We start from the raw sequence: 15,805 nt of genomic DNA, 5'->3' as shown, positions 1-15,805 counted from the left end.
TGGTGGAATGAGGCATTATGACATCACAATACGAGGGGCTGATGAAAAGTTCTGACCCACCCAAGAAGAGAATGATGTGGAGCCAAGAAGCTTACAAGTTATTCCACACTTTTCTTACCATACCATATCATATTTCTTATACCCCGCATATGTCAACTAGGAATCATTGCGGCTTACATAAGATTAATAAGGTTAGCAACATAGACATTATGAATCATAGCAAGACTATAATGAAAACAGATAGCTTTTTAGCACCTTCCTAAATTGAAGATAGGAGGAGGTCTGACGTAAGCAGGTTGGGAGGCAGTTCCAAATTTTGGGGCCTTGAAACTCGAAGATGGATTTGAAGAGTGATTTCCTCTAAACTTGACTTGGAGATGTAAGAGGTAATTTGAAATGAAAAGTGTCAAGAAAAGTGTGTAATAACTTATAAGTTTTATGGCTCCTTATCAATCTCTTCTTGGTTGGGCTGAGAACTTTTCAGTGGCCCCTCGTATTGCTATAATACCAGCTTTTAAGAAAACACCAGAAATCCATTCGATGGTCTACAATACTCTTTTTTGCTTCCATTATAACACAGGTCTGCAACTAAAAAGCTGTTTGATTATTTTCATCTAATTTCTATGTATTTTGGTGTGCTGAAAACAAATAAAATATTGAAAAAACTCCTAGACATCATGATTTGCCACAAAATGCAAAATTGTCTACAAATTTATCAATTTTTTTATATTATGGGTTTTAACCAAATTTAAAGTCCATATTACTATTAATTAATTCACGTAAGTGCATTTAAGATATAAAATGCCAAAAAAACCTTAAAGGGGTTGTCTGAGTTAGGTAAAAAAAATATAGCACTGTAAATCTGATGGTCAGCAATATATACATAAGCTAAGCAAGTTTTAGGGAAAAAAAATTCTGTTTCCTCATTTCCCTAGTTCTCTTCTGGCCCTTTGTTGTTATATGCAGGTAAACAATCTCTGCCCCTCCCCCCCATGCAAAGGGGGTGAATACAAGTGCTGCTCTAAGTGACATGTCTGACTACTGGGATACTCAACAGCATGCTGTATGTGTAAGCCTCAGCCCTGAGTCTGTGCTTTTAATGGTAGAAGGGGTTAATCTTTCCAGAAGAATCCAGTGGGAGGGAGACTCAGGGCAGATAGCAGCAGCTCCAGTCAGTGCAGAGGGGCATGGCCAGCACTGTGACGACTCATATAAAGACAAAGAGCTGCTCTCTCCTGCAGTCCACACTTGTGCACGAATCATCATCAGGTTCTTGGTTCTAGGCTGTTCACACTTTTTTATTGCAGTTCGTGTTAGCTTGTTATTCTTCAACCATTATGTTATGGCTCCACGAAAGTGTATTAATTTGCCAGCATAATATTACAGACTTTGTGAAAAAGTATACTTTGCATACTTTGGACTAAAAATTGGAGATCAAGATAAAGTTTGGGCACCTCATAAAGTGCAAACGGTGTGTTGAGGACCTCCGAAACTGGTTCAAGGGTAAGAAAAATCTTTCCGTTATGGGATTCCTATGGTATGGCGAGAGCAAAAGAACCATAGTGACGACTGTTACTTTTGTTCATGCGATGTGAAAGGGTTTAATTCCAAATGGAAGCATTCCATTTCATACCCCAATCTTTACTCAGCAATTTGTCCCATCCCCCATGGCACAGATATATCAGTACCCAAGTCCCTTGCTACATTGGAAGAGATACCTAGCTCCGATGAAGGTGAAGTCATACCTGAACCAGATGATGAACCAAGTTCTTACTTTGAAGATGATACAAGACCAAAATTGTTTTCTCGGGAAGAGATGAATGATTTGGTATGAGACTTGAATCTTCCCAAAGATGCTGCTGAGTTACTCGGATCAAGGCTGAAAAGCAGGAATTTATTGTTGCCAGGATTGTCATCTTCATGGTTCAGACATCGTGAAATGGAGTTCGTTCTTTACTTTGCCCAGGAAGACAAGTCGGTTTATTGCATCGAAGGTCTGATGGGTCAATTTAAAATCCAATATGATTCAAAGCAATGACGTCTTTTTATAGATTCTTCAAAAAGAAGTCTCAAAGCAGTTTTACTCCACAACGGTGGTTTTTACACTTCCATACCTGTAGGTTATTCCGTACACTTGAAGGAAACCTACGAGAATTTGGAATTGGTTCTTCGTAAACTTAAATATGAAGACCATATGTGTCTATGGGACAATCGAGACCGACAAAATCACTGGACTAAGAAGAGTTGGCAGCCGAGGGTGAAAAAAATGTCCTCTGAGAAACTTTGGTACCTTCCCATAAAATTCTTCTACCACCTCTCCACATAAAATTGGGATTGATGAAGCAATTCATAAAATCACTTCCAAGAGATGGAGAATGCTCCAAATACTTAGTCACCAAAATTCTAGGCTTGTCGGAGGCAAAATTGAAAGAAGGTGTGTTCGTTGGACCAGACGGATCCTCAAAAAGAAGAGTACCGTATTTTCTCGCATATAACCTGCGCTTTATACATGGTTTTTACATACCACGCATACCCTTGCGCGTTATACGCATGAGCGCGTTGTACAAATTTTTTTTTACATAGTTTCCCCCCTCCGACGTCCGATTCACCCCCCCCCCCCCCGCAGGACCACTCGCACCCCCACCCCGAAGGACCGCTCGCACGCACCCACACCCACATCCCCACCTCGAAGCACCGCTCGCATGCACTCCCACCCGCACCTGCACCCCCACCCTGAAGGACCGCTCGCACCCCCACAGCCTCCCGACCCCCCCCATCATGTAGAAGCTCCTACCGGTGTCCTGCTGCTTCCTCTTGGCAGTCCCGACACCCAACACGATCAGGGCAAGAGGGAGCTCAAGCCCTATTGCCCCAGCCAACCGTGGCACCCCTGACATGATCGGGGCAAGAGGGAGCTCAAGCCCTCTTGTCCCCCTGACTCCCCGACACGATCGGGGCAAAAGGGAGCCCAAGCCCTCTTGCCCCGCCGACTCCCCAACTCCCTGACAATATCGGGCCAGGAGGGAGCCCAAGTCCTCCTGGCCTTGGCGATCCCACCCCCCGCTAGTTGTTCGGGCCAGGAGGGAGCCAAACCCGACCATGTGCCCAAGGCCCCACCCCCAGGAGGGACCTAAGGCTCCCGGGCCTATTCTGATTGGCCCAGGCGCCTTAGGCCCCACCAGTAGGCGGAGCTTTGGGACGGATGGGCCAATCTGGCCCCATTCCGTCGTTGGCTGCCTGCCGGACAGGCGGGTTTGGCTCCCGTCTGTCCGGCCAACTACACAAAGGTACAGGGAAGGGGGGTGGGGGTGTTGTGGGGGTCGGCCAGGGGGGTCGCGGGTCGGCTGGGGGGGCGGTCGGAGGTTCTTGGGGGGGGGGGGCGGTCGTTGGGGGGAGGGGGTTTGCGTCGAGGGCAGGAGGGCCTGGGATCCCTCCTGCCCGTAATGTAGTGCGGGGTGGGAGTAGGGGGTCGCCGTGGCCAGGAGGGCAATGATGGCAGACTACATTCCAGATGCTACTCACAAGCTTAAATGCACCAAGAGGGCCTCACAGGGGAGAAGAATCAAGTTTAGTGTGTGTAGGTGAGTTCATTTCACTTCAAAAAAGGATTTTCATGAAAAAAATTGTAATAAAACTTTAATTTTAGAAGTCTATTTCCATTTATTTTGAGGTATTGCCTTATTTAACATACCGTATTTTCACGCATATAACGCGCGCGTTATACGCGTTTTTACCTACCGCGCATACCCCTCGCGCGTTATATGCGTGAGCGCGGTATACGAAAGTTTTAAAACATAGTTCCCACCCCGCCCGACGCCCGATTCACCCCCCCAGCAGGACCACTCGCACCCCCACCCCGAACGACCACTCGCACGCGCTCCCACCCGCACCCGCACCCGCATCCACGATCGGAGCAAGATGGAGCCCAAGCCCTCTTGCCCGGCCGACTCCCCGACGTCCGATACATCCCCCCCCCCCGGCAGGACCACTCGCACCCCCACCCCGAAGGACCGCCGACTCCCCGACAATATCGGGCCAGGAGGGAGCCCAAACCCTCCTGGCCACGGCGACCCCCTACCCCCACCCCGCACTACATTACGGGCAGGAGGGATCCCAGGCCCTCCTGCCCTCGACGCAAACCCCCCTCCCCCCCAACGACCGTCCCCCCCCCAAGAACCTCCGACCGCCCCCCCAGCCGACCCGCGACCCCCCTGGCCGACCCCCACCCCCCTTCCCCGTACCTTTGGAAGTTGGCCGGACAGACGGGAGCCAAACCCGCCTGTCCGGCAGGCAGCCAACGAAGGAATGAGGCCGGATTGGCCCATCCGTCCTAAAGCTCCGCCTACTGGTGGGGCCTAAGGCGCGTGGGCCAATCAGAATAGGCCCTGGAGCCTTAGGTCCCACCTGGGGGCGCGGCCTGAGGCACATGGTCGGGTTGGGCCCATGTGCCTCAGGCCGCGCCCCCAGGTGGGACCTAAGGCTCCAGGGCCTATTCTGATTGGCCCACGCGCCTTAGGCCCCACCAGTAGGCGGAGCTTTAGGACGGATGGGCCAATCCGGCCTCATTCCTTCGTTGGCTGCCTGCCGGACAGGCGGGTTTGGCTCCCGTCTGTCCGGCCAACTACCAAAGGTACGGGGAAGGGGGGTGGGGGGGTCGTGGGGGTCGCCAGGGGGGTCGCGGGTCGGCTGGGGGAGCGGTCGGAGGTTCTTGGGGGGGGCGGTCGTTGGGGGGGAGGGGGGTTTGCGTCGAGGGCAGGAGGGCCTGGGATCCCTCCTGCCCGTAATGTAGTGCGGGGTGGGGGTAGGGGGTCGCCGTGGCCAGGAGGGTTTGGGCTCCCTCCTGGCCCGATATTGTCGGGGAGTCGGCGGTCCTTCGGGGTGGGGGTGCGAATGGTCCTGCCGGGGGGGGGGATGAATCGGACGTCGGGGGGGGGGTGAACGGAGAGTCGGGACAGCGCACGGGGAGGCGGGGCAGTGCACGGAAGTCAGGGGGGTGAACGGAGAGTCGGGACAGCGCACGGAAAGTCAGGGCAGTGCACGGAAGTCAGGGGGGTGAACGGAGAGTCGGGACAGCGCACGGAGAGGCGGGGCAGTGCACGGAAGTCAGGGGGGGTGAACGGAGAGTCGGGACAGCGCACGGAGAGGCGGGGCAGTGCACGGAAGTCAGGGGGGTGAACGGAGAGTCGGGCAGCATGCGCGGTATAATCGTGAGCGCGTTATACCAAAGTTTTTGTGCTTATCATCGTGATTTCTGCGCGCTATACACGTGTGCGCGTTTTATACGGGTGCGTGTTATTTGCGTGAAAATACGGTAGTTACCTAAATTGTCAGGAAACGTGATGTCCTATCACAAAATAGAGGTAATTTTCGGATTCAGCGCACCAAAAAACATAAAGATTACGTGGAATAACCAAAACAGCTCTTGAAAAATATTTTTTTGCAGACTTGTAATTCATTAATCAGACACTACAGTTCCATAGTGTTGCTGGAATACAGTTTACAGCAATTTCCTGAAGGAAAAGTACGAAATTACATTAAAAAAAACCTGTCAAACTGGGAATTCCATAAAGAAGGGCCCCCAATGAAAACTTCTCCTTTTGAAAGGAGGGCAAAAACATTTATAGGCAATATCTCATTAACTTGCTGGTGAACTGGCTGTCAGCTGATGTTTGTTTTTGCCTGCCTAATACAGTTTTCTTGCACTCTGTAAACTTTATCTGACTGTTAATTGAAAATCAACACAAATACTAACCAGCAGAGGATTGAAGCAGTATCGATTGATGTTTGTTTTTTTTCCAGCCTGGTACAGTTCTCTCCCACTCTAAAAACTTTATCTGACTGCTAGTTGAAAATCAGCACAGATACTGACGAGCAGAATAGTGAAGCTGAAGCCTGAACTAGATAGACGCCGGAGCCGCACCAAAACCAAAGGCAGGCAGCAGAATCAGCGGCTGGGACTTGGAAGCACTGCTCTGCCCCTCCCCCGATCCAGCAGGGGATAGCGGTGAGCACAAGGAGACGCCGGGACCGCACCGAAACCAGCGGCAGACAGCAGAAGTAGTGGCGGAATACTTGAGAGCACAGCTCCGCCCCTCCCCCGATCCAGCAGGGGATAACGGTTTCTCTGCAAATTCTGAGCTTCCACATGGAAGGCAAGAGAAGGAGTTGGCCGTCGTGGGAGACCAACTCCGCCCCCAACAGCCCTTGCTGAGCCGTTCTTCAAATCTGAAAAACTGCCATCTTTCCTGCTCAGCCCTTCTTCGGCTCCAGCCACCGCAAGGGAAGGAGTTGGCCGGCGTGGGAGACCAACTCTGCCCCCAACAGCCCTTGCTGAGCCGTTCTTCAAATCTGAAAAACTGCCATCTTTCCTGCTCAACCCTTCTTCGGCTCCAGCCACCGCAAGGGAAGGAGTTGGCCGGCGTGGGAGACCAACTCCGCCCCCAACAACCCTTGCTGAGCCGTTTCTTCAAATCTGAAAAACTACCATCTTTCCTGCTCAGCCCTTCTTCGGCTCCAGCCACCGCAAGGGAAGGAGTTGGCCGTCGTGTTAGACCAACTCCGCCCCCAACAGCCCTTGCTGAGCCGTTCTTCAAATCTGAAAAACTGCCATCTTTCCTGCTCAGCCCTTCTTCGGCTCCAGCCACCGCAAGGGAAGGAGTTGGCCGGCGTGGGAGACCAACTCTGCCCCCAACAGCCCTTGCTGAGCCGTTCTTCAAATCTGAAAAACTGCCATCTTTCCTGCTCAACCCTTCTTTGGCTCCAGCCACCGCAAGGGAAGGAGTTGGCCGGCGTGGGAGACCAACTCCGCCCCCAACAACCCTTGCTGAGCCGTTTCTTCAAATCTGAAAAACTACCATCTTTCCTGCTCAGCCCTTCTTCGGCTCCAGCCACCGCAAGGGAAGGAGTTGGCCGTCGTGTTAGACCAACTCCGCCCCCAACAGCCCTTGCTGAGCCATTCTTCAAATCTGAAAAACTGCCATCTTTCCTGCTCAGCCCTTCTTTGGCTCCAGCCACCGCAAGGGAAATAGTTAGCCGTCGTGGGAGACCAACTCCGCCCCCAACAGCCCTTGCTGAGCCGTTCTTCAAACCTGTAAAACTGCTATCTTTCCTGCTCAGCCCTTCTTCGGCTCCAGCCACCGCAAGGGAAAGAATTGGCCAACGTAGGAGACCAACTCCGCCCCCTACAGCCCCTGCTGAACAGTCCGCTGCCTCCACTCTGCCTGCCTGGCTTAAGTCTCCCATGTTCAAATTCCATCGTGATCTGTACAGTTTACTTGATTGCATTATAAAGGCTCTTACCCAATTAGCCATCGCTAAGCCCCTCCGCTGGAATTTGTCCAGTTACTAGTCTCTGCCCATTGCTAAGGCCCTTTTCTGACAAAAAACAAACAAAAAACCATGAGGCCACCCCTTTGGGTCCTTATACTCCTGCTCTGCTCATCTCTCAACACCTCCCTCTGCCTGAACCCTCCCTCTCCCAACCTGCTCGACTCCTCAAATAGTCACAGTTCTGGCCCTGGCACCAGAATCCCCACCCTGACGCGCCCCAGGAATCACCCCACCAGAAAACCCCCCCGCAAAGTCAATCCCACCTCTCTAAAGCCTGTCCCCCATGCTAACCTCCCCTGCCATGCCTCTAACTCTCTCACCCCTGTCCCGACCCTGTACTGCAACGCCAGATCCGCATGCAATAAAATTCAAATTCTGAAGGACCTCCTTGAGGACCTTGATCCTGGATTCCTGTGCATCACAGAATCATGGATCTCAAAAGACGACCTCTTCACACAAAACGAACTCTGCACCCATGGCTACCAAGGCCTCTTTTCACCCAGAATCAACTGCAAAGGAGGTGGCCTGGCACTCCTCTACAAATCCTTCTTTGATGTCCAGCTCCTCGAGAGAGGCACCCACGCTTCATTAGAATATATGCTAGCCTCAATCAATGATGAGCTCCGTCCTCACCCACTGGGCATCCTGTTACTATACCGTCCACCTATCCCTTGGTCCAATTCCTCTAACCTTGTCTTCGAGACCATAACTAATGCCTTTCTCAAATTCCAAAGATTACTAATCATCGGAGACGTTAATCTCCACCTTGACGACTCCACCAGCAAGGACGCGATAGAATTCAATGACTTCCTCATCTCCCTAGGTTTCTCCCCTCCCCCCCACATCCGCTCCTACCCATGAAAAAGGGCACACCCTAGACCTCATCCAGTTCCTCGACCTCACCGCTTATAAAACGTCTGCCGAAGACACCCGTTGGGAACACATCCCGTGGTCAGACCATCTCCTAGGGGCCTTCTGCCTCCCCATCTTCATGTCTCATCTTGGATCCCCACCTCGATCCCCCAATTCTATTACCTTCCGGAAAAAAATTTCGAGCGATCTGTTCTGGACCAAATTCCTCAACCTCCTCCCCTCCATTCCCAAGCTTGCAGACTCTGAAAACAATTGGCACAACTGGATCGCCCTTTCCAAGTCCACCTACCACTCCCTCGCCCCCCAAACCACTAAATCCATCACCTATCCCCATAAAGCCCCTTGGTACCTTCCACTCCATAGAGACCTGAAACAAAAATGTCGAGCCTTAGAGCGAAAATGGAAAAAAATCCAAATCCTCATCTGACAGACAGGCCTGGAGAGTCAATATCAAACTCTACAACTCAATATTAAAAAAAGCAAGGAAGAACTTCTATGGAGACAAGATCTCCAAATCCAAAAACCAGAATGGCACATTGTTCAACATTTGGCGCTCCCTAACCACTAAAAATGACTCCACCCTTCTTCCCTCATCTCCTTCAGTTGAGGTCCTAGCAAAATTCTTCAATGATAAGATCTCTACCTTAAGGCACTCCTTCCCGCCCGCAATCTCCTACAATTCTCTGGTGCCCCCCGAACCCAACCCCACCCTAGCTGCTCTCAACCCCATCCCTGCCGACAGATCCTGGACTGTCTTCGAGCTCATATCTGATTCTCAGACCCTTAAACTCTGCCTCAAGTTAAAATCATGCAACTGCATCCTGGACCCATTTCCCTCCTACCTATTTGAGAAAATCCCTGCACAGGCCATCACATCTCTTACCAAACTCATAAATTCTGCCCTATTATCAGGCCTATTCTCCACTGAAATGGGACACATCGCATTGACCCCTTTACTGAAAAAAGCTGACCTAGACCCCTCCATACCATCCAACTACCGTCCAATAGAAAATATCCCTCTCCTCACCAAACTGCTCGAGTCTATCATATCTACCCAGCTCTCTTCCTACTTAGAAAGATTCTCCATCCTCTTACCTTACCAATATGGCTTCAGACCCAACTTCTGCACTGAATCCCTATTGGCCTCTCTAATCTCTAAGGTTCAGCAACTGCATTCTCGTAACAAGTTTGCTGTCCTTCTACAATTCGACCTCTCCGCAGCTTTTGACGTTGTCCACCACGACATTCTAATTTTCCAACTCTCCGAGATAGGCATTAGCTCCATAGTTCTTGATTGGTTCTCCAAATTCTTGCGCTCCCGCTCTTACATGGTTAACATGAGCGGCACCTCATCCTCCCCCTGGACCCCGACTTGTGGTGTCCCACAAGGCTCACCCCTCTCCCCAATCCTCTTTAACATTTACATGTCCTCCCTGAAACTACTCCAACTATCCCCCCTTGAAACTCTTTACACTTACGCTGATGACATCCTCGTCCTCCTTGAGACCGACTCGAACCTCACTAACCTCTCCACGAACATATCCTCATGCATAAAGAACCTCCAATCCTGGGCATTCACAATGCATATGAAACTAAACGAGTCCAAAACAAATCTCCTTTGGCTCGGCCCAAAATTAGACCATCTACCTTCCTCCATCCCATTGTCCTCCGGCCCCCCATTACAGCTCGAGTTCTCAAGCAAAGTTCTGGGTGTCACCTTAGACTCTTCTCTATCCTTCAACGAACATCTCCAATCCCTGGTGAAGAAATGCTTCTTCAGCCTTCACATGCTAAGGAAAGTCAGACCCTATTTTCACCAAAAACACTTCGCAGTCCTAGTACAATCCATCATCCTCTCCAGATTGGATTATTGCAATTCTATCTACCTCAGCCTAACCAAGAAAAGCCTCCACAGACTTCAGCGGATTCAGAACGCCGCAGCTAAGCTTGTTTTCGCAAAAAGCAAATTTGATCACGTCTCACCACTCCTGTCTAAGCTCCATTGGCTCTCAGTAATCCCCAGGATCCACTTCAAATGTGCGTGTCTGGCCTACAAGATCCTACATGGCATCCTTCCTGCCGTTATCCCTCTATCCTGGAACTCCCCAACCCCTACTTCCTCCAGTTCCTCCCAAATTTTTAAACTATCCTTCCCTTCCATAAAAGGTATTTCCCATGCAGGCAAACTTGGGTCATCCCTCCCCTTTAGAATCACTGAGATCTGGAATAACCTCACCTCCCCACTCCGAACCTCAAGCTCCCTCCAACTCTTCCGCAAACACCTAAAAACCTGGCTATTCTCAAAACTGTAACACTTCCCCCCTCTTAGGCCTCTCACCTTCCCCCTTTACACCTAACTCTTTAATCTCTCCACTGTAGTTCCTCTCTCATCCTTCTTCCTGTAAACCGTGCCGAGCTCCGCATTCGTGGAGATGGTGCGGTATATAAACCCAAGGTTTAGTTTAGTTTAGTTTAGTTTAACTTGTTTGCCAAGTACATTGGCGATTTTACATGCCAAGCTTTAAACATTATGCACAGTAACTTAAACTTAATGTGCTGGTCCACATCAATCAGTGAAGTTTATATAACACTGGAGTGATATGGTCTGTTTTTTTACTGCCAGTCAAAAGTCTAGCCACAGTATTTTGAACCAACTGCAAACAATGTACATTAGCCTGACTTAAGCCAATAGTCCAACCTACATGTTATGAAATAATATATCAACTTTGTGAGATTTTCCAATTCTAAGATTGGTTTTAGTTGGCGCAACTTATGTAATTGGTGAAACTCGACTTTCCAACATGATTGATTTGAGGACTAAAACTTAAAGTTGGAATCAGAATGAACACGGAAAAAAGTTATATTGGAAGACAGCTGTTCCCTTGTGCCTTGTATTTCTGGAAAAACTCTCAAGATTTTGTGACCATATTGCTGACGTTTAATCAATACTGAGTATCAGGTTTTGCTCAAACAGCCACTTGACATCATAGAAAAATGATTTAGTGAGCAACATTTCGCCAGTTGCTGCATCAGGGTATAAGGAGACCAAATATTTGTCGGTGTTCTCAGGCACCTTTACTCTCTTCACCAGTTAAATTTTGTCTGAGCAAATTGTTGCACACAAAATTTAGCTGCACAAAAAGTAATATTGGGGGAATTTCTGGGGCCAGTAGGAGAAAGGAGGTATTGATGCCCCTGTATAAGACTCTGGTGAGACCTCATTTAGAATATTGTGTACAATTCTGGAGACTGCACCTTCAAAAAGATATAAAAAGGATGGAGTCGGTCCAGAGGAAGGCTATTTAAATGGTGCGTGGTCTTCGGAATAAGGTGTATGGGGACAGACTTAAAGATCTCAATATGTATACTTTAGAGAAAAGGCGAGAGAGGGGAGATATGCTAAAGATGTTTAAATACCTAAGTGGTGTAAATGTGCATGAATTGAGTCGCTTTCATTTGAAAGGAAGCTCTAGAATGAGAGGGCATAGGATGAAGTTAAGAGGTGATAGGCTCAGGAGTAATCTAAGGAAATACTTTTTTACAGAAAGGGTGGTAGATGCGTGGAACAGTCTCCCAGAAGAAGTGGTAGAGACAGAGACTGTGTCTGAATTCAAGAAAGCGTGGGCTAGGCACATGGGATCTCTTAGAGAGAGGAAGAGATAATGATTACTGCAGATGGGCCATTTGCCTTTTATCTCATGTTTCTATGTTTCTATACTTAGACTTCAGCCAGATCATTTTGATCAGCTAAATAGTTATCTTTTTTTTTTTTTTTTTTTAATGAAATGTTGGTTGGATGGGTTTTAAAAAAAAAATATTGTATGGATTTTGATTGATTATAAATGCATATATGATTAATATTATTTGTATAGATACTGTATTGCATTTTTGTTAGCTTTAGAAACTCAATAAAGAAAAAAAAAATAGTTATCTTAAAGTTTGCTATATACAGCTTTTTCTGGATATATTGCAGCACACTGGATATATTGCAGGTAAATTCTACTGAATATCTGGGAAAATTATCTTAATATCATTACTGTTAAGCAGCTTTTAAAATATGAACCAAAGACCGCCGTGACAAACATACTACACCAAACACTAAAAACAGTAGCAACCTGGATGAAAGATCACAAACTCAAACACAATACAGACAAAACTAAATTCATCCTCCTCGAAAACGACAAAGTTCAAACCTTAATCAATATAGAAATTAACACAATCAACTATCCCATTCATACTACCATAAAACTACTATAGACCGATGCTGCACCATGCAACCGCAAATAAATAAAACAATACAGAAATCCTTCTCAGTTATGAGAAACCTAAGACAAGTCAGAAAATTCTTCGAAAAAACACAATTCAAGCTTATAGTACAATCCCTAATCCTAAGTCTATTAGATTACCGCAACATCCTCTACCTCCCCTACCCTGCTACAATGACTAAACAACTACAAACAATCCAAAATACAGCTCTGAGACTCATCTACTCATTGAGAAAACACGACCATATTACAGAAGCATACATCAACTCACATTGGCTACCAATCCAAGAAAGAATACTATTTAAATTCTACTGTATGTTATTTAAAATCTTAAACGGAGACAGCCCAACCTACCTGAACAATCGCCTCATCCAAACCACCTCAATCAGACATAGAAAAACACACATCCCATTCACACACCCCTCGATCAAAGAAGTAAAATGGAAAAAACTATACGACGGCCTCCTGGCCACTCAAGCAGCTAAACTAGATAACCAAATCTCCAATCTACTGATAACGACACCAGACTACAAGATGTTCAGAAAAGAAATAAAAACTATACTCTTCAAGAAATTCCTGAAAAAGCCATAACTTCAGAAAAGAAATAAAATCTACACTCTTCAAGAAATTCCTGAAACAGTCCTAACTTCAAACTTACCATCCTCCCTCCCCCCCTCTTCCCGCCACACAGAAACTACATAATCTACTCTTTACCTCTCTAGAAAGGACAAATGTTCTTCCATTGTTTTTTGTTTTTTTTTAAATTATTTATTTATCAAATTTTTACATGTTATAAATCAAGTATCCACTTGTACAGAAAGTTGAAGAAAAGCAGGAAAATAATACTCAAAAGTAAAATACATGGTAATCAAGTAAAATAAAATAAAGTTTTTAGCTTAAATTCAGCTCAAGTCCTCAAAATTAGATCCAAGAAGGATAAGGCGGACTTAGTAACAAATACTAACAACTATCAATTCAAATATTAGGAAAACAAGATCCCTTGGCTGAGGAAGGATATCATTATTCAAATGCACTTCACTTTGATTTTGATTTTCCTTCATCCAGCCGAGTTCCTACCAAAAAGGCTGTCAACTGGAATGGTTCAAAGAATACATATTTCTTCATATGGTATTGTCTTCCATTGTAACCCAACGTTTTTCATCTCTTTTGTAATTCGCCTTGAACCGCAAGGTAATGGCGGAATAGAAATCTCTAATGTAATGTAATGTAATGTAGAATGATGGACCACATAAGTACATAAACTTTGCCCTATTTGGGACAGACTGAAGGTCCATCAAGCTCAGTACTCTGTTTTCAACAGTGGCCAATCCAGGTCACAAGTACCTGGCAATATAGCAGAAAAGGGAAACATTTTATGTTGCTTATCTCTGGAATAAGAAGTGGATTTTTCCAAGTCCGTTTTTATGGACTTTTTTTTTAAGGATAGAAACATAGAAATAGACAGCAGATAAGGGCCACGGCCCATCTAGTCTGCCCACCCCAATGACCCTCCCCTACCTTTCTCTGTGAATAGATCCCACGTGTCTATCCCATTTGGCCTTAAAATCAGGCACGCTGCTGGCCTCAATAACCTGAAGTGGAAGACTATTCCAGCGATCAACCACCCTTTCAGTCCAAACCTTTTTTCAAATCTGTTAAGTTAACTGCTTTTATACCACATTCTTTGCCAACACATTGAGTGAAGAAATATTTTCCCCAATTTGTTTTAAATTGACTACTAAATAGCTTCATTGAACGCCCCCTAGTCCTTGGTTTTTTTTGGAAAGTGTAAACAAGTAAATCACATCTACCCATTCCACTCCACTCAGTATTTTATAGATCCCTACCATATCTCATTAACTGGAATATGCATACCAGTAATGTCAAAACATGTTTCATGGGTCAGAAAAAGACTAGGGATCTGAAAATTCTGTACAGTAAGATTTTGTATTGAAGATGTAGAAAAGGCACAGAATGGGAAATAGCCTTTAGTAAATCCATCCAAAACTTATAGAAATATGGTTTCTTTTTCATAGTTCTTTTTACCTTTTTCTTCATTTATACAATCCCTCCCCTTTCCCCTCCATTCAATTAAGAAAATAGTATAGAAAGGGAGGGGGAGGGAGAAGAGTTTAGATACATATACATTTGTTATTATCTTGATAGATTTATCAAGTGTTGTTAGTAAATCTATGTATTACTTATATTGTACACTTGTTGAAAGATTAAAAATGAATAAAGAATTTAAAAAAAAAGAAATATGGTTTCTATATGTCACACACAAAGAAACTTGGAAGTAACTCAGTATTTCTGTTTTTGTTCCTCATCCAGCTAACTTAAAATCGCTGAATACGAACATTGAAGAAATGGAAGCAATCAGTAGAGCAGGATTAGGAATGTTAAAATTTGTTGAAGCCGTTATGGGCTACTGTGACGTGGCAAAAGAAATAAAGCCCAAAAGAGAAAAGGTATGGAAATATGATGAAAACCTAATATATAGGAAAGTTGTTGTTTGTGCTGTCTGGCCTAAAACCACAATTAGGGGGGTAGTTGCAAGGTGTGCTAAGAGTTGGCCTTTCAACACACCTTAGTTTACTGCAGGAGTCACTAACCTGCGTCTTTTCAATATAGCAGGTTAGTGACTCCCACTGCACAGGAATAATACAACTTGTGATAATCTCGCATACTGCATTATTCTGCTCCCCAGGAGTGCTATACGATGACACTGCCCATGTTTTTTGACATTGTTAATACTGATGTTTTTGGAGAACATAATTTCTCCATAGACTTACCAAGGAGACTCAGAGGTGAGGTCATCTGAAAGAGCCTCGGGTGCTGGAGTGGTCCTTCAACTTAGAGATGTCTGAATTTGACAGCTCTGCTCAAGCACAAGTTTCTGCACTGCCTCAGTATCTCTTTTCCCTCTCTTCCCTCTTCCCTCTTCCCTCCATCTGCAGGTTACCCTTACAGGTTATTCAGCTCTCGGCTTCCTTCACACATGGTTTGCAGTCTTTTAAGTTCACAGCATTTTTTTTTCCATGGATAGTAAAGTGAATCATGATTTTATTAATTTTGATTTTACTTTCGTTTTAATTTGTGTCATGGCAAGTAAAGGAATTCATGGAGTTTGCACCAGCATGCAGTTTTGAAAATTGCTCGATTTATAATTACACAAAAGTTATCTTATTGTATTTTTTAACTGCTCTCCTTTACTGTACCTGGGGTAAATGAAGGAGCAGACCATTAAACTCTGGCCGTACCATTAGACACTTAGGCCCTATATTCTATAAATGGCGCCTTAAGTTAGGCACCTAACTCAAATAGAAAACACCAATTAA

The 15,805-nt window shown here is 46.1% G+C and overlaps 1 protein-coding gene across 2 annotated transcripts in view; it reads left to right on the top strand.

Annotated features, from left to right (window-relative positions):
* DNAH10 (dynein axonemal heavy chain 10) overlaps positions 1 to 15,805 on the top strand; it is a 543,078-nt gene that overhangs the window by 387,574 nt on the left and 139,699 nt on the right. For both annotated transcript variants that reach the window (XM_033954155.1, XM_033954154.1), the window contains one exon: positions 14,799 to 14,935. In XM_033954155.1, the coding sequence (XP_033810046.1) occupies positions 14,799 to 14,935 (137 nt within the window). The remainder of the gene's footprint in view (positions 1 to 14,798; positions 14,936 to 15,805) is intronic.

The sequence above is a fragment of the Geotrypetes seraphini genome, chromosome 8 (genome assembly GCF_902459505.1).
Source record: "Geotrypetes seraphini chromosome 8, aGeoSer1.1, whole genome shotgun sequence".
NCBI classification, from domain to species: Eukaryota; Metazoa; Chordata; class Amphibia; order Gymnophiona; family Dermophiidae; genus Geotrypetes; species Geotrypetes seraphini.
The sequence above is the reverse complement of the archived record's forward strand: the minus strand, read 5'-3'. Positions and strand labels throughout refer to the sequence as shown.